Below are 26,831 nucleotides of genomic sequence, written 5' to 3' on the forward strand. Positions count from 1 at the left end.
GGGGGGCGGCGGGGGGCGCGGGCGGGCGGTGGGGGGGCGCGGGGGGTGGGGCTGGGAGGGTTTAGCCACAGATGTGTTGTATTTTTTGAAAGTGCAATAACTTGGTATTTTGAAGACCCGGCGTGTGGCCAGGAACCCCTGCGGGAGGCGGGGGCCCCAGAGTGCGGCACCGTGTGGCGTGGGGGGGTCTCAGTTTTCTAGCCAGCTACCTCGGTAACTCCAATTCAGGTTAACTTCCCTACGGAACAGCGCAGATGTCCACAGACACCGCCGGCCCCTCACTCAGCGGGGCAGGGAGGGTGGCCACGTCCCGAGGGGCAGCAGGGACTCCTGCCCCGGCCTCTCCATTTGGGGTGGGCCGTTGCCCCTCTTCTTGCTCTTGGGTTTTCCGACGGGTATGAGGCCTGCCCGGCACCCCTTCCCCAGGACCCTCTCTCGTCTTCCAACAGGCCCCGGGTGGGTGGCTGCCCTTCGGCTCCCAGGCACCCAGCCCACCTTGGGGGTCCAGTGACCCCGGGGCTCCCACAGCTGCCCCAGATGCCTCCAGGGACCCTCAGCCGGGTACCCGGCCCCCTGCCCAGCATCCTTGCCCCCTCTCCCTGGGGACCACGCTTGGTCTCCAGACCACCTCTGCCCACTGTTCTGTTTTTGCTTTTGACCTCCCTCCCCCACACCCCTAGCCCCCAAATAATTCCCCTTTGTATCAACAGAACTCTCCTAGTCAGGAAGCAATATCATTTCAGGTCTAAAGAAGAAAGGGACAGCAATCTGGTCGAGGGCAAATTCAGTTTTACTGTATAAACTCGGTTGTGCAGTTCGGCCCCCCCACCTGCACTGGCAGCTGGGGGCCGCTGTTTTCTAATATTTGTATTCTAATTTAATTGTTTTTAAAAAACGCAAATAAAAAAGATCCAGGTGAAGCCACCGAGGCGTCCGCTTCTCTGTGCGTCGGGGCGTCGCTGGGGTGAGGGGAGCAGAGGACCACAGCTCTGTCCCGTGCCCGCTTCTCCTTCCCTTTCGCAACATGACATTCAGGATTCGAAAGACACAGCGTTGGGTCAGACGAGGAGGAGGTCACTTGGAACTGCCGGGTCCCGTGTCTCTGCTGGGCTGGGCCAGGAATTCAGACTGCCCAAATCCCAGGGTTGTCCCTGCCCCCCGGGTGGCAAAGACACACAAATGGCCAATAAGCTCCCAGAAAGATGCTCATCATTAGTCACCAGGGACACGAAAGTCACAACCCCGAGATGGTACCTCACCCCACCGGGATGGTAGAACCAAGAGCAAGTGCTGGTGAGGTCGGGAGGAACCGGAACCCTCACGGACGGCTGGTGGAAATGGGAGCCGCTTGGAAACAGTCTGGCGGTTCCGCAAAAGGTAAACCGTGGAATTACCGTCTGACCCAGCAGTTCCACTCCGAGGAGAAATTCCACTCAGGAGAAATGAAAGCATAGGTTCATAGAAAAATTGTACACACGTGTTCATAGCAGCAGCATTCACAATAGCCCAAACGTCCTCAAATAGTGGATCTGTACAGCTGTATGCTGGAATATGATGCAGCCATGAAAAGGAGTGAGGCCCTGACACAGCCACACCGTGGATGGACCTTGAACACACGATGCTCAGTGAGAGAACCAGACACAGAAGGACACATGGTGTGTGATTCCATTGATGTTAAGTGTCCAGAACAGGCAGATCCACAGACAGAAAGTGGGTTCGTGGTTGTCAGGGGCTGGGGAGAGGATGGGAGTGACTGCAGATGGGGACAGGACTTCTTATTGGGGTGATGGAATGTTCTGGAACTAGTTACAGGTGGTGGTTGCCCAACTTTTCAAATATGCTAAAACCACTGGTTTCACCAGGGTGGATTGTGTGTGACTATCTCAATTAAAAACCACAGCTTTGCTCCGTCTTAGCGGAGGGGACATGGCAACACGAGGGAGGAGGCCCACGCTGGCTGAGTGGCTGGTGAACCTGCTTCCTTCGCCATCCTGATCAGATACGTCTGGGCTCCCTCGTGGCTGGCTCAGGTCCCCTCGGGGTCCGGCTGTGGAATGGCTAGCCCCCGCCCCCCCGCCCCCACCCAGCCCAAGCTGGACACCTGGGTTCAAATCCCGTGTCTGCAGCCACACGACCACGTGATTGCAGATGGGTAAGTGACCTTGCGGCTGAGGGAGGACTCCCAGAGCCGTCACCCCATGTCACTCCACAGAGCGCGGCTCGTCCTCTCCCAGGCCGTGCCGTGGCCATCTGTGCCCCCTCAGTGCCCTCCAAGACCCGCTCCCACTCCAGGCCCTGCTGGCCTGAGCCTCACTGGGGGACAGGAGGGAGGAGGGCTCTCCCAGGGGCCCTGGAAATGGCCACGTTTGGTGACCCCAACCCAGAGGTGGGGGCTGCAGCCCAGGACCCCCATCCCCAGCGAGTGGACCCCAGCTCGACTTCCCCCCAGGGGATGTGGGGGAGCAGCCAGCTCAGATACCGGCTTGTGTCATCAGGGCTCAGCGTGGGGCTGCACCTGGGGGCCTCTGGCAGACTTGGGGTACCCCAGCCAAGGTCACCCTGCCCAGGGCCTCCAGAAACCCTGGAGTTGGTGACCGAGGAGCCCGCCCAGCTGGTTCTCCCTGCCCGCCCACACCCTGGCCCCTGCCCGCGCTGTTCCTGGGGCCCCTTCCTGGTGCCACCTACCTGCCCCCCGGGGGCTGTGGTCACCTCCTCCGTAGGGTCCCCAGGCCTGGCACTGCTGGGGACACCCACCCCACCCCCGGAGCCCAACCCGCAGGGAAGGGCCCCCCCCAACCCTCCAATCCCGTTCCCCAGCCTCCCCCCACCAACAAAACACAACATCAAAATCAGGCAAATGAGGCAGCAGCGGTCGTAACAGGCTGCGTTTAGTGGTTTTTTTTTTTTATGTACAAGAAAAATGACTTTTTTTGTCTGTTTTTTCATCATCTTTTGTCTTTTTGTTTTTTTTTTAATTACTTTTAAAGCTTCTCCCCCCACCCCCAAAAAGTGCATTTTTATCAACTGATTTTGTTTTTTAAATCTCCCACACTTTATAAAGACTCTCAGGTACAGTCTCTGGAATGTCTGCTCTGTGCTGTGCCCCCAGCCCCCCAGTCGCCAGGCCTGGCCCCCAAAGTCCAAGGCACCTCGTGTCTGGGCCTGGGTGGGGCAGGGGGGAACCTGGGCCTCGAGACCTCTGGCCGCGGGATGGGGGTCCCCCCAGCCCCCCTTGTCTCCTGGCCCTGCCCCCCGCCCCCCCCCATGTAAATCTGTGTATTTAGTGCTAGCTAGTCTTAAAACTCTGAGGTTGTGGCTCCTGGGTGCCTGAGCCCCCAGGCCCCTGACCCGTCCTGCACCAGCCAACCCCCCCCCAACTCCAGGAAGGCTGCTTCCCCAGCTTAAATAACTTGTTAAAATAAAACTGCAAATATAAATATCTTTCTTTCTCAAAAAATAGGATTTTTGCTTTTTTTTATAGGTTTTTAAATTTTTTTATTTCCTGCTTTTCAAGCACTCCCTCTGTGTCACCTCCTACAACCCCGGCTGCCCCGGTGCTGGGGGACCCCCAGCCCCTGCCTGGGTCCCACCGCGTGCCACGCGGCCCTCCCGCTGTGGCCGAAGGGTCTCAGTAGTGCAAAGTCTCCCCCGGAAGACCCTGGAAGGGGCCGGGGGACCCTCCCCTCCCCTAAGACCCCCCTCGGAAGGAAGCGGACAGCCATGGACAAACAGGGTGACAAGACGGCGGTCACATGGGGTCTCCTGGGCGAGCCGCCCAGGGGCCGACTTTGGTGTGGCCCACTGGAGCCCGCTGGGCACAGGCCCACGACCGTGCCAGGCTGGGCCTGGGCCGGCATTTTACATTCACTGGTTTTGAAATTTTGTATTTTTATCGTTTTTATTTATTTTTTTTTTGCCTTTTTTTTTTTCCCCTCTCAATCTCAAAAGGCAGCGGTGGGGCGGGGGGCTAGGCAGGGGGCAGCAGCGAAGGTGTTAATCTCTCTTTCCCGGGTCCCCAGGCTGGTGCCCGCTCCGGGCGGGGGCTCCGGCCCCCCATCCCGCCAGGCCCCCCAGAGCCCGAGCTCGGAGCCCCCGCCTGGGCCTCACTCGCGCACACACGCGCACACACACATCCACACAGCCTCACCAAGAGGATGGAAATCACAATTCCGCTTTGTTTTTCTTTTTTCTTTTTTTTTTTTTGTACCAGGCAGTTAAAAAAAAAAAACACCCCCAAAAAAAGAAAACACAAAAAAAAAAACCCCAAACAACCAAACAAAAAAACGTTCTCCTGTGTCCTTTCTGACTGGTCAGCACGCTCCCCCTCAAAGATTTGTTTTTTGTTTGTTTGTTTCCTGAAACTCGAGAATTCAGCAGTATCTTTGGCAACACTTGATCACGACCTTAATTTAAAGAATAAAAATAAAATCGATCCACGTCTATATACAGTATGTGATTGCAGGGAGTTGGGGGGGCTGGGTGGGCGAGTGGGGGTCCCGGCGCTGGGCCCATGCAGACGCTGCAGCCCCCGGGACAGGCTGGCGGGAGGCAGGAGCGGGGTTAAGGCGGAGGAGGGGGGCGGGGCTGGCAGAAGCTGAGCGCAGAGCTAGGCGCAGGGGTTTAGTGCAATTCCCGAGGAGGTTTGTGTTAAAGTGTGCTCGGCGGGGTTGAGCCCTTGCCCCCGCCGTAGTCCTCGATCCCCCAAGTCCGGTCGCCCCCACTGGCCAGGATGACAGCTGTGATTTTTCAGTTGGTTTTATTGCGAGGGGGTGTGTGGGGAGGGGGGAGAGGGCCATCCCCTCAGGGAACCTCTCTGGGAGCCAGGGTGGGGTGGGGGTGGGGTCCCTGGCCTGGGCGCTTGAGCTCTCTGCTCGGCCTCCGCAGATGGGTCTCTGAAAGAGCTCACCCCTCACTGCTGGGGTGTGACGAGGCCACCAGGCCCTGGGCTCCCCTGCCACTCCCTCAGGAGGGGGGCTCCTGAGACATCTGGGGGCTGACAGGCTCGGGAGGGAAAGAAAAGTCTCCTGTAGAAACAACAATGAAAGTTGCCTTCTTAAAAAGCTTCCCTTTAAAAAAAAAAAAAAGAAAAAGAAAAGACAAGAAGACAGGGTTTGTCACAGAGCAAGGGGGTCCCGGGGAGACGGGCCAGCGGCTGGAGGGGGGATAGGGGCACCCCCACCTCGGGCTCTGACGAGGAAGGGCCTCAGCTCAGCGGAGCATCTATTTACAGGGTCCCACGCTAGGCGTTGCATATGCGAGAGGGGGTCGGGTGAGGGTGCCCTGGCCTCCGGCATCGTGGTCCCCCCCGCCCCTGGCCCCTGTCCGTGGCCTGTGGCTCGGCCAACGCCGGGCCTTTGGGGAGCCAGGGGCTGGGGGGAGGCAGTGCCAGCCCCCAGATTACAGTCAGTGCCTTTGAGTAAAAAGAGGGGTGCCTGGGGGGGGTGTAAGGCCCTGGAGGTGGGGCCCCCGTCACCCACCTCGATGGGGATGGCATATCCAAGATGGTGGCTCCTTGGCGGCTACAAGGAAGGGCCACCATGTTGGAGGGTGGGAAGCCCCGAGGTGGGCGAGGGGACAGCAAGGGTCGGGGACAGGTGGGGGACTGGGTGCTCTGGCTGGTTGGAAGGCCAGCCCTCTCTCGGGCCCATCCCTGAGCTGGGGAGTCGGTAAGGAGGGTCTCCACGGACATGGGGGGCCACGGTATGGCTAGTGAGCGACAAGCATCTCCAAATCAGAACCAAAAAAGGGACAGGATGGGGGGGAAGTGGGGGGACACGGCAGAAACACAAAAACCCCAGAGGCCTGTCTGCGAGGCGAGCCCCCCGGTTCACCCCGGACCTCCGAAGACCCTGCCCAGCCTTCCTGGCCCCTCCTCGCCTCAGGGAACAGAAGTGGATTCTCCGTCTGCGGTGGGTTTTTTTTTTTATTATTTTGTACAAAAATAAATCAGCTTTCAGGAATTTCTTTTAGCTCTCTCTCTCACTCTCTCTCTCTCGCTCGCTCTTTTATTTTTTTTTTGTCTTTTCGACTTTTCATAGAAGTTGGTTGCAACTTGTAAACACGTTTTTAAATTAAGAATTAAGATAAAGTGTAGTACCCGTTCTGTTTCAAAGTGCCAAGACTTCTATTGGTGGTTGGTGGTCTTTTTTTTTTGTTGTTTTTTTCTGTTTTTCCTTTCATTTTGTAAAATCTGGGTTTTTATTGCTTTTGTGACATTGGAACTTCTGGACACTCTCCCCTCATCCCTGCCACCGGGGGACCCTGGGTTCCCTCTGCTGTTGGCTAGTTCACCCCACGCTGTTGCCTGCTCCTCTGAGGAAAAGTATATTTTTTTAATATATATATATATATATCTATATATAAATTTTGTTTTTAAAGGAGGAAAAAAAAAAATCTAAAAAGTGCTTTAAAAACGGGAGGGGGCTCAGGGGGCGGGGAGGGGGGAAGACAAAGTTTTCAATCTCCAAACATCTCTCGGGGGTCCGGGCAGCCTGGGTCGGGGGACGCAGACGGGGGTGGCGGGGGCGCCCCACGAGGGGGCCCCGCTGGGGTGTAAGTGCCATCGAGGGGGCGCCCCCGTGTCCCCCGTCTTGTCCCCTTTCTCTGCGCCTGGAAATAAATAGACTGGCGTCCCAGCGGCCGGGAGATACGGAGGCCACAGCGGGGAGGGGAGGGGAGGGGAGGCGGGGAGGCCGTGGGGGGGATCAAGCGGGGACACCCCCACTTAGTAAGTGCCCTGAGGAAGGAGGCTGGGGGACGGGGGGGGGTGCATTTTAACGTCCGCTCTCAGCGGACAGCCATCATTTAAGGTCTTGTCTCGAAGACTCGGAGAAACCAGCGAGGGAGGAAACGGACAGCCACCCGGGGCCCCCCGATCGGGCCCACGCCGAGCCCCGAGCCCCTCGGGCGGGGTGGGGGGCCCCCGAGAAAGCACTATCTAGATTCGGCGGCGCGCCGCGTGTGTGGGTCTGAATATGCGTCTCGAGATGCGGGGTCTGGACACGGAGCGGCTCCCGGGCGTGCGGTCTGGGGCGCGGGGGGCCTGCCCGCTCGGAGGTCCCGTCTGCTCTTTGGCGTTCAGGCGAGTCCGGCCGCCAAGCTGCCGTCGGCGGGGGCCCCGTCGCCCGCGCCCCCCGCGCCCCCCGCGCCGCCCGCGCCCGCGCCCTCGGGGCTGGCCGCGTCCTCCTCCTCCTCCTCGTCCTTAAAGTGCTTCTCCCGGTCGCGCCGGCCGTCGGGGGAGCCGGGCGCGGCGGGGGCGCCGGGGGGCGCGGGGGGCGCCCGCGGGGGCGTCGGGGCCCCCCAGCGGCCCGGCGCGGACGCGCGGCTTGCGGCCGCGGCGCGAGGGCACCCCGTTGCAGCCGTCCTTCTTGAGGTGCCGGTGCAGGTGGTCGGAGCGCACGAAGGTCTTGCAGCAGCTCTCGCACTGGTAGGGCCGCAGCCCCGTGTGCACGCGCATGTGGTTCTTCAGGTCGTAGTTGTGCGCGAAGGCCGCGCCGCACTGCTGGCACAGGTACGGCTTCTCGCCCGTGTGCTTCCGCATGTGCACCTTCAGCTTGTCCTGCCTGCGGGCGGGCGGGCGGGCGCGCGCGTCAGGGCCGGGCCTGGACCCGGCGGTGCCGCCTCGGGCCCGTGACTCGACCTCTCTGAGCTCCCCTCTTGGCCAGAGCAGGAGGACGGGAACGGGCTCCCCCCCACCCGGGGTTCCGCCAAGTGGCAGGTGTGTCCATTCCTGAGCGCCTGCTGAGCACCAGGCCCTGTTCCAGGTGCTGAAATTATTACAGGGAACAAGGGACGATGCCAGGGGGGTGCTAACACAGAGGGTGACCAGCCGTCCTGCGTCCCAGGAAACCCCTCGGTCCCTGGTTGGTCGTCATCGTAACTGAGTCCCCACCCAGGGCCCCCAGTCCTCTGCCTCTCTCTGCTCCGCCCGCCGGCGAGGTCCTGGCTGGCACCCCAATGTGCTAAGTGCGAGCCTACCACAGGGCCTTTGCACGTGCTGTTCCTGCTCCTGGAGCACTTTTTTTCTCCCAGGTCTTCACAACTGAATTTTGGCTCTTCTGTCCCCCACCCCCATCCCTCGTGCCACCACCATCTGTCTTATTTGTGTTCTGGCTTCGTTGTTTCTCATCTGTCTCCTCGACTGGACTGTGAGCCTCGAGCCAGCAGGGACTGGTGTGATTCCAGGCCCCTCTGTCCATCTCGCCCCACAGGGCACAGAGTGGACCCAGCTCAGCCTGGGGCCCTCGGCCCACAGAGCTGGTCACCGAGTCAGCCCTGGGGCGACTGCTCTGCTCACACGTGGCTCCTGAGACCTTGAAATGTGGCCAGAAGTGCAAAAGGCCCCCCAGATCCCAAGGACCTCATTTCCTCGCTATAGCGTAAAACAGCTCATTTATAACTGGGCACGTTGATTCCGTGTTGAAACGGAGCTAACGGGTTACGGGAAATACAATTAAAATGACTTTCCCGGGTTCCTTTTACTTTTCAAATAAGTGGCCACCAGAAAACGTACAGTCAAGGAAGTGGCTCACGTGATACTTCTATCACTGTGCTGGTCCATACTCTCGGGAGTGGATTCCTGCCTGGAATCCACAGGGCAGGGGCGGGGACCTGGGTCTCCAGAGCATCTGATCTGCTCCTTGCTGCAGCTCCTGTGCCCACGTCTAAGCTACTCTAGCTCTCTTCCTTCTCACACCCACCAGAATGAGAGCTTCTTCAAGACAAGGACTGACAAACTCCTACTCATCCTTCAAAGCCCCACCTCGAATGCCCCTCCTCCTCCAGGAAGCCTTTCCCTGGGCTCTCCCTATGCTCTTCCAGCCCCAGGTCCCTCCCTCTGGCACCGCCCACAGAGCTGGCATCCTTACTTGCTGTAACCCTTCCATGGCGCCCTGTTGCCCTGAGGGTCAAAGCCTGGCCCTGTGCAACCCGACCCTTGCCTGCGTTCTGGCTTTGCTCCCCCTCCGTGAGCCAAGAGAACTCGGGCCACAATGGACTCGTTGCTTCCTGGACTAACTGGGTCTGTCACCAGGGAGGGGACAAAACTGCCAGAGCTCCCCTCCCCTCACCTCCCTGAAAGCCCGCTGACATGGCCTCCCAGAGGCCCTGCCCGGAGGCCGGCGCGGGGCTGGGTCACGGAGGGGACAGCAGGGACTCCGACAGTTCTAGCGCTGGGCAGAGGTTTCCCCGGCTGAGGCTCGGAGGCTCAGAGAGGGGAAGTGACCTGCCCTGAGCTGCACAGCGGGGCAGGGGCTGCGACCAGGTGGGGTGGGGGTGGAGGCCACCCCAGTTTCGTCACCCCGAGCCCCGGCCCGGGTAATTATAGCCCGGCCACCACAGGCCCTGCTTACTCAACTCTCTAGTGTGACTCAGAGGGGCCCCTGGCTCCCCAGCCTGGAGGGAGGGGTGGGGGCTGAGGCCCTGGGCGGGGGGCAGAGAGGAGCCAGGTGGGCACGCGGCGGGCAGAGGTGGGCCTAGTGCCCCTTTCTACAGCTCAGTTTCCCCGCCTGGCGAACGGGCTCAGCCCCGGGTTGTGGGTGGGGCGGCCAGAATTCCAGGCCAGAACGTAACTGAGCCACAGGCCCGTGGTTAGAGGGCTGGGGGGCCCCGGGCCTCTGCTTGGCCCGGTCACCCCTCCAGACCCAGGCTCACTGGGCCTCCACCCAGAGACCCCGGAGGGCGGGCCCCCAGCCATCTCAGGACCCCGGTCTGGAGGAAGAGGGGGCCCCCAAGGCTTCCGGCACCCCAGTCTCACCAAAGTGGGGGGGCAGGCTGCCAACCAGACTGCCCGCCTCCAGCCGGCGCCCTTTGCCCCTCGCCTGGCACTCCTGGGCCCCGAAGTCCGGGCCACACCCGCCTCTCCTGGCCTGCTGGGGAGGGGGCTGGGGGTCGGCCCCCAGATCCTGTCCCCGTGGGGCGGGGCCGGGAAGCTGGGACAATGGCCTCTTTCTTCAGCCTGGGTGGGCGTGGCTGGGGGAACCCCAGGGCAGGCGGGGGTTAGGGGCGATGCTGAGTCACCGGGCTTGGCCAGGCCCCTGCACGCCAGCCCCCCGCCCCCACCAGGCTGGCCCACAAGGCCCCGCCAGCCACCTCTGGACTCTTAAGATGGAATCACAAATTCCCCCCAGCCTGGCCTCAAACTCTTCCTGTCCAGGGACCAAGCCCAGTGACTTCGTGCTTTTCCTCCACTGCTCTGCGATCCCGGGGCTGAGCTGGCCTCAGGGCCTTTGCACTGCCTTTCCAAGGCTTCCTCCCTCACCTCCCTCAGGGCTTGCTCTCTGTTGAAAGCAGCGCCCACGGCCGCTCCCCCCCGCCCCGCCCATTCTCTGCCCTTTCTTTCTCTCTAGCACTTTCCACCAACTAGCGTTATCAGTTCTGTGGTTCTCTCCGCACATGCTGTCGCCCCCAAGGGGATTTTGGCCCGTCTCCACTTCTGCGTCCCTGGCACCTAGAACGGGGCCTGGCACCCAGCAGGCACTCCATAAATGCAGGCTGAATGGAGCAAGCTCCCTGGGCTCACGGGAGACTTCAGGGGACACCACCAGCAGAGCCCTCCGCTCCCCACGAGGCTGTCACCTGCTCCCGGGGCAAAACTCCCCTCCAGCCCCGCCGAAAAGAAGAACCACCTCTGGGAAAAGAAGACGAGCGACTCCAGCGCCCTTCTTCCCAGCCTCCCGCGGTTCTGCACCGCCAGGCAAGCCTTATATTCTAGGGGGTCCTCTGGTGGGGCCTGCACTCCCCTCACCCACCGGCCGCTCTCAACAGGCACATGGGGGGGTACCCCAAAAGGAGAAGGCACCATTCCAGGGCAGGCGGCGTGAAGCTGCACTCAGAGACAGGTGTGTGTGTGCGCGTGCGTGGAGGAAGGGGGGCTCTGTGTGTGGCCGCGGTTTGTACCAAGGGCCCAGGCGGCCCCTGCCGCCCCCCGCCCCCTGCCGCGGCGGTGCCGGCTCACCTGGTGAATCGGACCTTGCAGATGCTGCACTCGTAGGGCTTCTCGCCTGTGTGGGTCCGGATGTGCCGCGGCAGCTTGCCGGCGCCCTGGATGACCTTCTCGCAGATGGGGCACTTCTGGAAGGCCTTGGCCCGGATCTTCTTCTCTACCTTCTGCGACCAGGCCGGGTAGACGTCGCCGTCGTGGGCGCCACTGAAGTACTTCAGGTAGTAGTCCACGACCCCCTTGTCGTCTGCCCGCGACTCCTCGTCGCTGTCGCCCGCCGCTGCCGCCCCTGCCCGGCCCACCGACGACATCATTTGCTGCAACAGCGTGCTGGCCGCCAGTCCGTCGGCGTCGGCCCCGTCCCCGTCCTCGCCCTCCGCCGCGCCCGACAGGAAGCCCGGGGAGTCACCCGGCTCGGGGGCCGCCTCCGACAGCGAGGCCGCCTCCTCCTCCCCGCCCCGGCTGTAGTGGCCGTTCTGCGTGGCCGTGGCTGGCGGGGCCCCGGGCGGCGGGAAGAGGCCACCGGTGGGGGCGTCCTCGTCCCGCTCCGGCCACAGCCCCGGGTTGCTGTCACCCCTCGTCCCCGTCCCCGGCCGGGGGCCGCTCTGTCGGGGGGCCTGGCCCGTAGAAGTCCAAGCCGTTGCAGTCGCCAGCGGCGACGGCGGCCACGGCAGCAGCCACGGCCTCCTTGGTGGCCTCCAGGTCATCATCAGAGGCCCCGAAGGCGGACCACGGGAAGGAGGCGGCGGCGGCAGCAGCCGCGGGGGGCAGACTGTTCATGGGGTTGCTCTGGAAGAACTCGAGGTACTCCTTGGCCCGGAGGAGGTTGCGCTGATCGATTTGGTCTACGAGGTCCAGCTGCCCGGCGTCGGCGCCCGCGTCGGCCGCCAGGATCTGCCGGTCCAGCAGGTCGGCGCACACGTGGCTCACGGCGGGGATCTCCAGCAGGCGGGCGGCGCTGAGGATGTCGCCCACGTTGGCCGTGCTGACGGTGAGCGTGGCCGTGTAGGCGAAGTCCATGAGCGCCGTGAGGGCCTCGGCACTCACGAAGTCGATCTCGTACACGTTCTGCTGGTCCACCACGGCCCCCGACGTGAAGAGCTTCTTGAAGTACTGACTGCAGGCCGCCAGCACCGAGCGGTGCGTGGGGAACTCGCGGCCCTCCACCAGGATCACCACGTCACACAGCAGGCCCTGCGTCCGCTGCTCGTTGAGGCCACTCAGGATGTCGCTGCTGTGGTCGGGGAACGGGATCCCGATGGGGCCGTCCACGCCGCCGGCCATCTTCCGCGCCGAGACCTGCAGGGCCGGGGAGGAAGGGCAGGTGTGAGGGTTGGGCGGCCCACCGGAGCGTTTCGAAACACTCTGAAAGCAGCGCCCCACTCTGCCCCCCGCCCAGCCTCAGTTTCCCCAGCTGAGCATCGGGGCGGCGATGTCCAGGTCTGCATTATCTACATGAGGTGATGCTGTTAAGACCCACACCGGGTGCTCGAGAGACGACCTCAGGCACCCTCCCCTGCACTGGAGGGCCCCAGGAGCGCCCGCCCCAGGGGGGATGTGAGGTGGGGCGGGAGCACACAGTAGGTGCTCAACATATGCTCTGACATGAGTTGTTTCCTGAAGAATCTGAGCGCAGGCTTCTGCCCATACCTCTTTAGGAGGCCACGGTGGTGCCCCTCATAAGGCACCCACTATGCGCTGTGATGCCTGACCCCCCCACAGAGCGAGCAGAGGGGGCGCAGGGAGGGGAGGCCATGAGCCCGAATTCAAACCCGGGGTGGCTGACCCCAGCAGAGCCAATGTCGAGCCAGCCTGGCCGTCTGTCCCCGCCTGGCCCCTCGGCCTCTCCGACCCTCACTTCTGCCTCCTGGTGAGGCCTGGTCTCCTGGGGGGCTCTGAGTCAGCAGGAAGGGGCGAGGCCCAGCCCCGGGGACCGGGCCGGGGTCACTGGGGCCATGGGCGTGGCCTGGTGGGGTGGCGACACTGCAGGATAAACCCCTTCCTGCCCCTCGGAGCCCCCAGGATGTGGCTGGGCCCTCACAGTGAGTAAGGGGGAAAACCGGGCCACCGCCGGACGTGCCTTCTCCCAGCCCGCCTGGGCCAAGCCCCCCACGGAGGAGCGGGGGGCCGGGGGCCTCCTGTCCACATCCTGCCTGTCCAGCCCCTCTGACTCTCGGCCACCCTGCCTGTGCTGTTCAGCCCAGAACAAGCCCCTGCCACTCTCTGGGCCTCAGTCTCCCCATCTGTCAAATGGGCCTTTGGAAGAGCCGTGCAGTGCTGGGACTCTGTCTGTCTGTCTCTCTGTCCCGCCCCTCTCCCCCTCCCTTTTTCCGCCTGCCCTGGGGCCGTGACTCATCCACCCACTCGGGCGCTTGTGCAACCTCTGGCTCCTGTCTCCGCCCCGACACCCTCTCTGGGGAGCCCCTGCTGCCCCAAGCACCCAGCACAACGCTCCTTCCTCCGGGCCCGTCCGCTCGGCCGGCTCTCAGGCCAGAGCCCCCGACATCTCCAGGGAGAGACCGCCTAAGGAGCCCGGGACCTCCGGCAGCCCCTCGAGTGGGACGCAGGCGGCCGGCCCGGCCAGGGATCGGGGTCGGTCCGGCTGGACCCAGGGCCGCCCCAGGCACGGGGTCCAGGCCGCGGGGCTGACACAGAGGCCTCTGTGCCCCACTCGGCGGGCACAACGCTCCCCGGGCCGCCTCTCTCGGGCCCGCCCTCCTTCCCTCGACCGCCCCAGCTGCTCGCTCCCCTGCTCGGCCCGCCCGAGGTGGGGGGGGCTCAGATGTGGCTGCTGGCGCAGGATGGGGTGGGGGGGCGACCCCACTGGAGGCGCCCCCACCCCCTGGCACCATCTGCCGTCTGGCCGGGGCCCCGGGAGCGAGTGGGCAGATGGGCTCCGGATCAGCCCAGCCTCAGCCCCTCCTCGCGCCCCCTCTGAGCCGGGCCACCGAGGCCTCAAGATGGCCACCCTGGCCCTGCTTGCCGTCGTCCCCCCAGGTGCCCCGGGGTCCCCTCGGGCCTCGAGGCGTCTCGGGGGCCTCTAGGTGGGGACTTGAAATAGTCCAAGAGACTCAGCCCTCCCCATCACCATGCCACCCCCCTTCCCACCGGCACTGAGCCCACCGGGCCAGGGGCTGGCACAGCCCTATTTGCCGGGAGCCACCAGGCCGGGAAGGAGCAAGCTCGGGCCTTGAACGCGGCCTGGGGCACCGCACCAAGCCCTGGGTCTGGCACTCCAGTGACTGGGGGAGCAGGGCCACGTGCAAAGGCCTGCGGTGTGGGGCAGCCCGTGGGCCTGGGGCCCATGTGCCTGTCCTCGCCCTGCGGGGGCCTCTGTTTCCCCAGATAACCATTGGAGACTCTTCTCCAAAAAGGGCCGGGCGTGGGGAGGCGCCAGCCGAGAAAACCCCCCCCGAGAGTAGCATGCTCCCCCACTTTACAGATGACAAAATTAAGGCCCAGAGACGGCTACCGTCTGGCTGAGGGCACCCAGCAAGGCCTGGGATCCGGTAGCTGACGGAGGCCAGAGGCTGGCCCCCGTCCCCCAACCCCCCACCTCTTCCCTCGCCCTGCAAACTGAACTGGCTCTGCAGACACCTGACCCACTCTCTCTCCAGGAACACATGCCACCTGCCTGCCACACCTGGGGCCACTGCCCCCACCCGGGCCTCTCAGGGCCCTCCCTCTGCGATGGGAGAGGAGGACGGCCAAGCCCCCTTGGTGGCTCAGAAGGGGTCCCGGCAGTGGGAAGCACCCATTTCCTGCACACCCACTGTGCGCATGGCATCTCCTCCCATCTACTCCCACCTACAAGGCCCGCTGGCACCTGATGCCACACGTGGCGGCTTCCTGGGTCATGAGGATCCAACGAAACTTCTCTCCTCCAGGAAGCCCCGCCCCCCACCGGCCAGGTCCCCACCCTCAACGGCCAGGGTCCCCTGGGCGCAGCCCACACCCACCCTGGCGTCTTTCATCACAGCTCCGCCCCCACGCTCCTGCCGTGGATTTCCGGGGCGCTGGGGTGCTGACTCGGCGGCCGAGGGGCAAGCCTCGGCAGGCTCCTCCTGGGCCGGAGCAGGGGCGCCCTTGTCCCTCCGGGCTGCTCCCAGGCCTCCCCCGGGCAGCGCACAGTAGGGACGCAGCACATGGCCAGATGAACCAAGGACCAGAGAGCTATGCACTGGGGAGAGCCCACGCCCTGCCCTGCCCACCCGGCGAGCGGCACACCCGGTTCATGCCGGTCCCACCTCCGATCTAACCTAGGGTCACTTACTGCTGCTTCTTTCCCAGGACCCAGGCCTGTTTTCGGCCCTCCCCAGGGCCTCCTCTGTGCCCCGGAACTTTCAGGAACTGCCTGGGCACCTTTGTTTCATCCTCCCCACGGTAAAGCCTGGGGAGAGGCGCAGAGAGGGGACGAGACCCGGGCAAGGTCACACAGCAGACCTGCGGCCAGGTCGGGACTCGGACTCTCTGACCTGGGCAGGCCTGAGCTGCCGGCCCTCAATGGCTGGGGACCCGAGGTGAGGTCAGGGAGCAGCACGTGTCACCCAGGAAGGACCCCAGGACCGTGGGAAGGGTGTCCCGAGCACGGGGAACAGCAGAGGCAAAGGCCTGGCAGTGGGCACCCGAGAGAGGGGACCCAGAGGAGGAGGAGGCCGAGTCACCAGGAGGCTTCCCAAGGTCAGGGGCAAGGTGAGGGCTGGGGCCTTCTACTCCCACCCACACTCTGTAGGAGGGAGAGGGGCGGCCCGCCGGGGTGGGGGGGTAATTGCCACCCGCCGCCTTCCTGGAGGAGTGTCCGGGGGTGGGGAGCAGCTTAACGCGGGGTTCAGGCCCCTCCACCCCCACCCACAGACCAGACCCAAGAAGGGACTCTAACACCTACTGTGCGCCGCGCACGGCAGCCCGGGCCCAAACCCTGGCTCTTCTACTTCCAGGCTGTGTGACCTCGGGCAAGACGCAGCACCTCTCTGGGCCTCAGTTTCCTCAGGGGTCATGGGAGCGGCAACAGGCTGGGGCTGCGCTAGGCCCAGGGGCCCACTCTCATCCACTTACCAATCTTTGCCTAAGGACCTACTGTGTGCCAGCACCTGTCCCCAAAGGCTGGTCACCGCCCCGGCTGGTGGATGGGGGGTCTCGAACTTCACCTCTGAGCAGAATTCCAGGAATCCAGCCCCCCTCCCACCTACTATGTGCCGAGGAAGCGTGCGGGGGGCCCGGGAGGAAGCCGGGGGAGCGCAGCCGTCGTCTGGAGGGGAAAACCAGGCCCAGAGAGGGTGGGCGGCCGGCCCAAGGTCACACAGCAAGTGGAGCGCCCAGGTGCAGCTGCCAGGCCCTCGCCCGGCCGCCCCTGCCCCCTCCCAGCCTGGCGGCCTGTGTTGCAAGGTTGGTCCTGACTGGTTACCCCGCCCTGACCTGGTGCCAATCCCTGCCTGGCCCGGTCCCCGGCCCCGGGTTTCATGGGACAGGAATGCAGCGTCCCGATCGGGGGGCGGGGGGCACCCACGGCCCAGGGCGGCTGCCGGCTGCCAGCTGCCGGCCCGCCCCCTGCCCGCCCGTCCTCGCCCTCACAGGCCTCCCTCCGGGCCAGACACCAGCAAACAGGCCCTCGGCCATTTTCTGTGTCCATTTATTGCCCTAAATGGGGAGGGGCTTCCTGCCCGGGCCTTAAAGGGCCAGAGGCAGGAAGGCCGCGGGCCCGGTGGGAAGTGTGCGTGTGGGGCAGATGCAGGGGATGAGGAGGTCATAGGGACCCCATCTGACCCTGGACTCGCGGGCGGGGCCGAGGCCCACCCTGTTCCCACGCTCTGAGTGTTGTCCTGGGTCAGGAAGTCCACCCCGACACCGACAGCGGGCTCCAAGAGGAAGCTCTGGGAAGACAGAGCCATTCCCGGTGAGGTGGAAGGAATGAGCTTCCCGTCACCGGGAGTAAGCAAAGCCAGGCTTCGCAGAATCCTGTCACCGGGTACCCCGCCCTCGCTCAGGCTGCACCTGCTTATCCGAGATGCCCAGGGGAGACCCAGGTGACCTCTAGGAGACGGCTCCTCCCTTCTACCTCCAGACCTCTCGCCCTCCCCCGAGGCCTGCCTGTCACCTGGAGGCACCTGTGCCACCCCCACTCCCAGCCCGAGCAGGTGGAGGGCTGAGCCTGGGAGCCTCAGACAAAGGGGCCAACAGCCCCCTGGGGCCCGTGCCCACAGACCCGTCCCCTCCCGTCACACATCCTGATAGGACGTGGGACCCGGCCTTGTTTTCCAGTCAGACCAGAAAGGCGTGGGTGGGGACGCTTCCACCCAGTGGCCGTCCACAGCCTGCTGGGGGGACAGATGGAGGGGCCGGTCATCTGGCCCCGCTCCTCACGGGCGCCAGATCCTCCGCAGGGCACCTTCCGCCCTCCGGTGCGCCAAATTCGGGACTCGGGCCCGGGGGGCCGGGGCTGCTCCTCAGCCTGGGGGCCTGGTCTTGAGCATCTCAACGTCCATCCCCACAGCTCTGGGAAGGCAGCGTCTGTACCCACTGCCCCACTTTACAGTCAGGACGCTGAGGCTCAGAGAGGCGAAGCGACGTGCCCAGGGTCACACAGCAGAGGGGGGTTTGAACCCAGGCCATCTGACTCCTTCCTCCCTCCACCACACTGCCCCCAGGGACCAGCAGGGGCCTACATCTCCCCACCCTGGGGGGCTGGAGTCCAGCCACATCTGCGAACTCAGGGCAGGGGCCTGATCCCTTGGTCATCAGGACAGGGATGCAGGAGGAGCCCCCCAGGCCCCCACCCCGCACAGCAGTCGCTCAACAAACATCCCTGAGGAATCCGAGTAAATCCTCGGGTGACGCTTTTGGCTGAAAGTAATGTCCCCACTGTACTGTCGGCAACACCGAGGCCGGCAGCGGGGACGTGACCTCCTGGGCGGACCTCAGGTGGAGGCGAGGGCCGGGCTGGGATTGGAGCGCGCCGGCCCCCACCCAAGCCTGTTCCTCTGGTCCCTGCCGCCCAGGGCTGTTGCAGGGCGGTTTACCATCGCTGCAGGGCCTGGAGCGCAAGGTGACAGGTGGGGGTGCCCAGTGTCTCAGGCCGCGAGACGCATGCCGGCGGGACCTGGGCGCTTCCTCCACGAGGGAGGGGAGGACACAACACAGGGAGACCCGCACGCACCATCCGGGGGGACCCCCCGACACCCCATTCTACAGAGGGGGACACGTGCGCTCCCAGAGGCTGAGGGGCTCGGCCAAGGCCACAGAGCAACGGGTCGGCATTCCCAACCCAGCGGACACCCTCCTGGGGCGGCCCTGCTTCGGAGGGGCTGGCCCTGAGTCTTGGCTCTTGAGAGGTGACCTCAGGCTGCTTGGGAATAATGGGTGGTAAAGCCCACAGCCCTGCCCATCAACAGGGGCCAAGATGCCAAGGTGCAGGACTGTGGCTCAGAGGGGGCGGGAAAGGGCCTTGCGCACTGTAACAGTGCCGGCCACGGGACGCTGGGAGGCGGGAGGACGGGGCTCACGCTGTGTGACCGTGGGCGCCTTGCTGGCCCTCTCTGAGCCTCTCTGTCCTCTTTGGGCAAAGGGCTTCCTAAGGCCCGGGCAGGCTGCTCTGGGCTGTCAGGTCCTGCTATCAACCTCTGGGCCCCCTGGCAGACAGGTGGGCAGGCGCCCCTCACTGTGACACAGGGAGGACTTTGGACGTGGCAGGACCTCCAGGGCCTGCCCCAGCTCTGCTGGGTGACCTTGGGCTGCTCTCTGCTTCCCCCTGGCCTCAGTCTCCCCTGCCAGCCCACAGCCGCTCTGAGGCTTCCTCTAAGCTCCCACACTCGAGATGGGCCTCCGTTTCCTCATGTGGCAACGGACACTGCCACCAGCCCGGCCAGCTCCGGGTCAGAGGGCCCCCAGGAAAAGAAGGGAAGGAAAAAAGCAAACACAAGGCCTCTCTCCTGCCCCGGGGACCTTCCCCACCGGGCGAGGGCTGAGCAGCCAGGCCTCAGTCTCCTGCACAGAGCAAAGGGCGCAGGGCCTCCAGCAGCCACCCGTGGCTGCTCCTGCGCGGCCTCTGCTGTGAGCTGCGTGGCTCCCGGCTCGGGCCAGGGTGCTGACTGGCCGCCACGCAGCCAATCAGAACCGAATGATCAATACCCCCCCCCAAAGTGACCCACGAATTAAAATTTCAGTGTCCCCGTTGGCTCCTCTTTCCTTCATCAGACATGCGGATCCCAGGGCTTCGCTGTCTCTTCCAGCCACCGCTCCCACCCCCCCCCCTCAGGCTCCCGTCTCCACAGCGATGGCTGGCGGTAAACACAGCCCCGAGCCCGGCCGAGAAGTGCCAGGCCCCGGGAGCTCTGGGGGTGGCCCTGGGGGGAGCATGCCCCCGGCCTGGAGCCCTCCGGCCCGGGGAACGGCAGCAGGGCCCAGGCTGGACTCCTCCGACCTCTCCCCAGACCAACTCTGCCAATAGGAAGTGATCGGCTGGTCCTGGGGAGGGCCCCCCCAGAGGGGGAGCGGCACACGGAGGGTTACGCCCTGGCCCCGCTGGGGGGGTGCTGACATGGATCCCGGACGCCCTCTCCGGCCGGCCCGCTCCCGGAGGCAGCTGGCAGCGGTGGGGGGGTGCAAAGCAAGCCCGCCACCCATGGGTGAGCCAGGTGGGCACGCCCGGGGAAGGGGCACCGACACCTCTCTCACTTCCGCCGGCTGGCTGGGGGGAGAGGAGGTGCCCGCCTCCCCCTGCCACTCGGCCAAGTGCTGGCTGCGTTCCCCAAACATTTAGTGGGTGCCCGGGCCTGGCTGGACAGCAGTCTCCCGCTGCGGTCCACCGGACTCCGCCGCCGGCCAGCCGGCCAGCGCCTCCCGGAGCCCGCAGAGGCCTGGGCCCGGGGGGTGCACGGCCCCAGGGCCGGCCCAGGCCCCCGCCTGGTTCCCAGGCCCGGGCTGGGGGAGGGGGCCGGTGCCCGGGCCGGGCGCGCGAGGGAGGGGGCCGGATCCCCCCAGCTCACCCCCTCCTCTGCCCGGGCTCAGCGTTCGCACGTGGTGGCGGCGTCAAGGGGAAGGAGGGGGTCCGGGCCAGAGGAGACGGGGTCACGCGCTCCGGGGGCGCGGGCGGGGGCCCCGGGTGCTCGGCGCCCCCTCCCCGCGGGCCGGGCCGGGCGGCCGCGCGGGCAGGCCGAGGGGCCAGGCCGGTCCCCCCACCCGGGGCTGAGTCAGGCCCGGGCGGGGGCAGGAAGCGGCCCCCTCCCCCGCCCCGGCCGCAGCGCGCGGCCCCCGCCCGGCCCGCCGGCCCCCGCCGCGCCGCCCGCGCGGGGGGCTCCTACCTCCTTCCCGGGCAGCGGCGAGGGGGCCCGGCCCCGGCGGCGGCGGTGGCGGCGGCTGCGGCTGGGCTGGCTCCCTCCGAGGGGCCGGGAGGCGGCAGTGAGCCTGGCCCCGCGCCACCCCCCGCCGCCGGCGGCCAATCCCCACCCGGGCTGGGGGGAGGGCGATGCAAATTACCCCGGATCTGGGTCCGCCCGCCCGCCTCCCCCACGCCCGGGCCCGGCCTGCACTAGGCCGCGCATCCCCGGGCTCGCCTGCGCCGCGCGGCCGCCCCGGCCGCCGCCCTCCCCGGGGAGCGCCGGGCGGGTGACCCCCCCCGGGGCGGGGGGCCGAGGGGAGGGGGGCTGGGACGGTTACACAACCAGGCGGGGAGGGGCCCCGGGGCGGGGAGGGGGCCGGCCCGCGGGCCGCGCAGCCGGAAGCCGGGGACCGCCACCGGCCCCCGGCGAGGGGAGCCCGACTCCAGGCCCCGCCCCCGGGCCGGCTGGGCCCGCCCCCGCACCGCGCCGCGCGATCGGCACGCGCCCATTGGCTCGCCGGCCCGCCGCTCACCGCCCCTCCTCCGCACCGCCCCTACCCGCGGGCCGCGGCGGGCCGCCGGCGCGGGGCACCCTGGGACTTGTAGTCCGAGCCTCCTGCCACCTGCCAGTCGCAAGCGGCGGGGGGACTACGACGCCCAGAGGGCCCCGCGGCCGCGCCCGCCCACCCGGACACCCCACCCCTTCCCCCTCCTTTGCAAAGCCCCCCTCCCTGTTTTTTCAGCCCCCTCCCCCCCATCCCCCATGGAGCCCGATCCTGGCCAACTCCAACGTATGCACGCAGCACCGAATAGGCCCCCGGGGGGCGAGAGCGCCCCCCGTACCCAGCTGCAAACTTAGCACGCGACGCGCCCCCCTATCTCCCCACGCCAGCTCCCCCCACCTCAATGCAGCCCCGCTTCCCCTCCCCCGCTCCCCGCGCGCCCGGGAGCCCCGAAAAAGCCATGCACCGGGTGGGGGGGGGGCTGGCGCACCAGCTCATGCACTTCGCCCCCAGTTCCCCCCTCCCGGGCGGCGCCCCCTCCCCGCGCTCGGGATCCAGGGCGCCTCCAGCCTCCGGGCAGCTGCCAACCACCCCCTCCTCCGAAACTTGCGGAACGGCCCCGGATCGCCCCTTCCCGAGAGGGCAGGGGTGGGCGCAGCGCCCCCGGCCCGTCCCCGCCCTGCACCCCGCGCCGGGGGCCGCGCCGGGCGCTGACTTACCTCGCGGGGCCGGGCCGGGGCCGGGCCGGGCCGGGGCGCGCGGGGCCGGGGCCCGGAGCTGGGACTGGGCTCCTCGGCCGCTCGCCTCCGGGGTCCGCGGCTCGCTCTCCCCCTCGCTGGCTCTCCCCTCGTCGCTCCCTCGCTCCGGCGGCGGCGGCGTCACTGCCCCTACAGTAACTGTACAGTACAGCCAAAGCCCCGTATGATGCTCGCGACTCCCTTCCTGGTTTCTCCGAGGGCAAGAGGGGTCCTCCCTTGTCTTAAAGGTGCCGCAGCCGCCGGCCCCCCCCACGCCCGGCCCGCCCCCCCACCCCGGCCTCGGAGGCCAGAACAGGCTCGGCAGGTCCCCTCTTGCCACGTCTCTGCCCTCCCGTGGGGCTTCGCCCGCTGCGCCGGGGAGACCGGGCTGTTATTAGGTTTTGTCAAGTTGGGGGGGGGTCCAGCCCGCCCCCGGCGCGCCCCCCCTCCTCTGACCTCTCCGCCCCGCTGCGCGGCGCCGTGCCAGCTTGCCAGCTTATCTGGCCCCAGAGCTCCCCGGGGCGCGGGGGGAGCGGGCCCCCCCGGGGCGGAGGGGGGGTGGGGGCCTCCAGATAAACAGGCCCCCAGCCTCCGCGCAGGGGCGGGTGCGGGGGGGCGCGGCTGTGCCCCCGACGCCCGGGGCGTGGCAGGATGGCAGCGGGGGCGGGGAGGGCTGTGCGCACCGCGAGGACCGACGCGGGCGTGGGTCGCGGCTGCCCGGGCCGCGGGGGCTGGGTGGGGGGCCGGGGAGTGGGGACCCCGGGCCTCCCCGGGCCTCAGTTGGCCCAGGCGCGTTAGGGACCCGGGGGCGGGCTTGGGGATGCCGGCTCGGGCGCGCTGGGCGCCCGGGTGCCCGAATGAGACAGCCAACCTGCCCGGCCGCGATTATATAAAGGAGTCGCCTCCGCCCGCTGCGCCAGGGGCGTAGCGGGGGAAGGGGTTGGCGAGGGGCGGGCGGGGCGGTTGTTTTCCCGGCTCTCCGAGTTCCCCCACCCAACCGCGGGCCGCTGGGCGGGACGGGGACCCGGCCCCGGACGCCTGGGTCCTGCGGGCCGCTCCCGCCAGGGTCTGCGTGGCCCGGGAGGGCCGGAGGTGGGGAGTGGGGAGGCGGTGGCCGGGCCCAACTTTTTTCCCTGTCCGTTTCTCCCACTTCCTCCCCGGTCGTGGGAGAGGTCCGGCGGGGGACGAGGGCGGGGGAGGAGGGGACGAGCGCGAGGACAGCCTGACCCGGCCCGGCCGGCCGCGCGCTGCACACAGTAGGCGCCCGGGGCGCGCTGGCGGGTGCGCTCAGCCCCCTGGCGAGGGGGGCTCCCGGCCTCAGTTTCCCCTCCCGCATTCCCTGGGACGGAGAGGGCCCGCACCTGCTTTCGCTGAGCGCTTTCCCGAGCGCTTCTGGAGTGGCTGGCTCTGTCCGGGGTCCTGTCTACCTCCATCCCAACATCTCATCGCCTTGTCATATTATTATTTATTGTTCTCGTCCCTATTACCACCACCACCTTACAGGCAGGAAACTTCCACTGCCACGGGCGACAGGGACCCCGTCTGTCCTCCGCTGACTTCAAAGCTTTCCTTCCCCCCACCCCCTGCACTTGACGGCTTCTTCGCACAACATCTTATAAGCACCTTTCAGCTCCCAAACGGGGTGAATTGACTTTTGTAATAATAATTTGGCTCCGAGGGGAAACCCGGGAGGCCCCCAGAGGGGAAGTGACAGCCCTGGGACTTGCAGCCTGAAACCAGCGCTGAGGAGATGGGAAGGGACTGAGGGAGGGGCCAGTGGGTCCAGGGCAAGGGTGGAACCCGGGGACTTTGTTCTAACGACCCCGCCTGGCATATAAGCCGGGCTTCCTTCCTTAAACTAGCCTGCCACCAGCCTGGGGACAAGAAGGGACAACCAGAAACCCTGTTTGCAGGTCTCAGGATTGTGCATGGAGACCTGCAGGTGACTGAAGCTCAGGCCTTAGTCCCAAATGGTCTTACTTCCCCCCACCCCAAGCTAGGCTGGTTCAGCCAGAGCAGGCGTGACTCAGTTTCCCCCCCTGTACTGCCCAGCCTCAGATATCTTGCATGGGCTCTCCACAGTTAATAACCTGAGTCAGAGGGCGCAGGGACTCCTGTGTGACATTGGTCTTGAATCTCATCCTCATCACGCCCTGGGAAAAGGCAAGGGTGACACGGTTTTCACCTGACATGTGAGGAAACTGAGCCCCAGACAGGGACAAGGAGGAAAAATGTTGAATCCAGCCTTCCCCCTCACTCTGGACCCTGCTAGAGGGGCTGGGGGTGGGTCCTGCAGGAAATTCCAGCCTGGCAGACCCTGACCCCGTGCCCGCTCCTGCCCCTGCAGTGAAGATACAATGAGGGAGCGAGGCAAAGATGTGTGCTGACTCCCCTCCTCAGTCCCTCCCCCCAAAAAAATAGCCAAGTAGATACTATTTTTAAACCTAATAAAGTTATACTATTTTAAAACCTAATAAAGTATAAAAGATTGAGTTACTGTGTGGCCTTGGGCAGATTGCTCAACCTCTCTGATCCTTAGAGTCTCTTGGAGAGAATAACGGTAGAGACTTCCTAGGGTTGTGACAAGGGAGAAACAAGATGGTACAGGTAACGTACTTAGCACAGTGCCTGCACCAGGGAAGTCCCCAGTACACCGTAGATGTCATTGTGTTGTTGCTATTATTATTTGGGCAGAGATGAAATCCACATTTCCAAAGGTGAAAAACTCACACACACTCAAGGCATTTTGGACCTCATCGGCAGCCCCCCATAAGATGCTTGGCAAAAGGGGTCTTGGAATGTACGGGGACCAGCTCCATCTCAGCAATAGAATAATATAAAAATTGATAAAGAATCGCCACTTGTCTCAAAACAGATTTGTTCCACGGCGGGTGGTAACACCACCTCTCTTTTCTGAGTTCCACCTTTCCGTGTTGTTTTAGTCCGTCTATGCAGTGGGGGTTATTATCCCCAATGTACATGATGAAGACACAGAGACCCAGAGAGGGTAAGTAACTTACCAAAGACACACAGCGAGCAAGTAGGGGGACTTGAATTCGAGTTATGTTGGCTAAACTGCAAAGTTATAATATTTTAAGCAGATCATTCTTGTCACCATAAATGCGGGTTGCTTTTGGGATGGGGAAGTAGGGGTGATGGGGAGCAGGGTGACAGAGCTCGTGTTCACTCTATTCTTTGATCTTTTGAATTTTGTAGGATGCATGCATTACTTATAATAAAATAAAAAATATTTTTTAAAGTAACTTTCCTTAACTTTTGTGCCTCAAGGGACATCAGCAAGAAAGTGAAAGAAAAACCCACAGAGTGTGAGAAAATATTTGCAAACCGTAGATCTGATAAGGGTCTACCCAGAATACAGAAAGAAATCTTAAACTCGGCAATAAAAACAGAAATAACCAAATTTTTTAAATGGGCAAAGGAGTTGCACAGACATTACTCTGAAAGAGATCAACGATGGCGAATAAGGCTCATGAAAAGTTGCCCAACATCATTAGTCATAAGGGAAATGCAAATCAAAACCACCGTGAGATGTCACTTCACCTCTGCCAGGACGGCTAGAGTCAAGAAGACAGACAGTAGCAAGAGTTATCGAGGATGCAGAGATGCTGGAACCTCCTACATGGCTGGTGGGAACAGAAGTGGTGCAGCTGCTGTGGGAAACCTTCTGGCAGTTTCTCAAAAGGTGAAACATAGAATTACCATCTGACCCAGCAATTCCACTCTTAGGTATATACTCAAGAGAAATGAAAACACATGTCCACACGAAAACTTGTACACGAATATTCACAGCAGCATCATTCACGATACCCCCAAAAGTGGAAAAAACCCAAACGTCCATCAACAGGTGAATGGATACACACAATGTGGTCCATCCATGTAGTGGAATATTACGCAGCCGTAAAAAGGAGTGAGGCCCTGACACAGCCACACTGAGGACAGACCTTGAACACACGATGCTCAGTGAGAGAAGCCAGACACAAAAGGCCACACGGTGTGTGATTCCACTGATGTGAAATGTCCAGAACAGGCACATCCACAGACAGAATGTGGGTCAGCAGATGCCTGGAGCTGGGAGGTGTTGGGGGGATTGGGGAGTGACTGCTAGCGGACAGGAAGTTTCTTTTTAGGGTGATGGAATGTTCTGGAATTAGATAGTGGTGGCTGCACAACTCTGTGAATACACTAGAAACCACTGAATTATAGACTTCAAAAGGGTGAACTGTATGGCATGTGAATTATATCTCAATAAAAAATTATTTAGGTATATAAACATCATTCTTTTTTGATTAAGGAACACTTTGCAGCCTACAAAACTCTTATGCCTTCCTTATCTCATTTAATCTTCAAAATGCATGAGATATTTTAAGAGAATGTGTCTCAGTACAAAAGGCCACACAGGTTTGCCTCAGTTTACCAGTAGTGGCGAGCGCCGTATCTCTCTCACATGCAGCCACAAAACAAGGGCACGGGGCCATTGGGCACTGGCTTCCAAAGTCTTTAGGTTTTTCACGGTTATTGACTGTTCTCTCAACCATGACCCGAGAGGGGAGGGGATGAGGGGCCTCCCCCAGCTGCTGTGGGTGAATTCAGGGCTGCAGGTTCAGGGGGCTCAAGGCTCAATGTGTTAACAGAGTTTGCACACGGGCCTTGGGCACCCTAAGCGACATTCCTGGAGAAAGATCTGGCAAAGGGAGCTGGGGGTAGGTGTTCCAGTTTTGAAAAAGGAAGGGACACAGGTAGGTTCCAGAACCCAGGGTCACTGAGTTTGATGGGGACCCCATGATGATTCTAGAACATTCTATTCAGCAGTTAGTCTGCCTGGAAGCCCACAGAGCCAGGCCCGGGCGCCACCCATGGGCCAGGTCCCTGATCTCCGGCTCACATTCTAGTGGAGACTAAAGATAATAAGCAAAGAGACAAATAAATAAAAGAATTTCAGACAATTATCAGTACAATGGAGACAGTTAACCAGAGGAACTGGAGAGACAGTGATCCAGGCCCGGGGACTATTTTTTTTTTTTAAATGAACATGTGTCAAAAGATTTTATTTCACTCATTCATTAATGAGGAAACCAGTAAGAGGTTACAGCAGGTTCCAAGGAAAATTCAAACATCCATATGTGAGCCAATCAGAAAGGCTAGAATGAATTTACAAACAGAAGCAAAACGTGGCTGTGCACAATTAATTTGTATTTCTATGGACTAGAATCCCTGCCGTTATTATCAGTTTTCTGCAACATACACGGTTGGAAAATAGCTCAAAGACAGCGAAAGGCACAGAGACCCCGTGGAATCAGACAACATCTAGTTTTGTCTAG

At 63.5% G+C, this 26,831-nt stretch overlaps 1 protein-coding gene across 1 annotated transcript; it reads right to left on the reverse strand.

The window, feature by feature from the left end:
• Positions 1 to 2,955: 2,955 nt before the first annotated feature.
• On the reverse strand, positions 2,956 to 20,172 carry ZBTB7A (zinc finger and BTB domain containing 7A). The gene is given in 5 exon segments (XM_058537545.1): positions 2,956 to 7,299; positions 7,301 to 7,562; positions 10,955 to 11,514; positions 11,516 to 12,238; positions 14,899 to 20,172. Coding segments are annotated over 5 exon segments (1,782 nt in total). The 5' UTR covers positions 14,914 to 20,172; the 3' UTR covers positions 2,956 to 7,077.
• Positions 20,173 to 26,831: the final 6,659 nt, after the last annotated feature.

This window comes from Diceros bicornis, unplaced genomic scaffold (genome assembly GCF_020826845.1).
Source record: "Diceros bicornis minor isolate mBicDic1 unplaced genomic scaffold, mDicBic1.mat.cur scaffold_67_ctg1, whole genome shotgun sequence".
Lineage (NCBI taxonomy): Eukaryota > Metazoa > Chordata > Mammalia > Perissodactyla > Rhinocerotidae > Diceros > Diceros bicornis.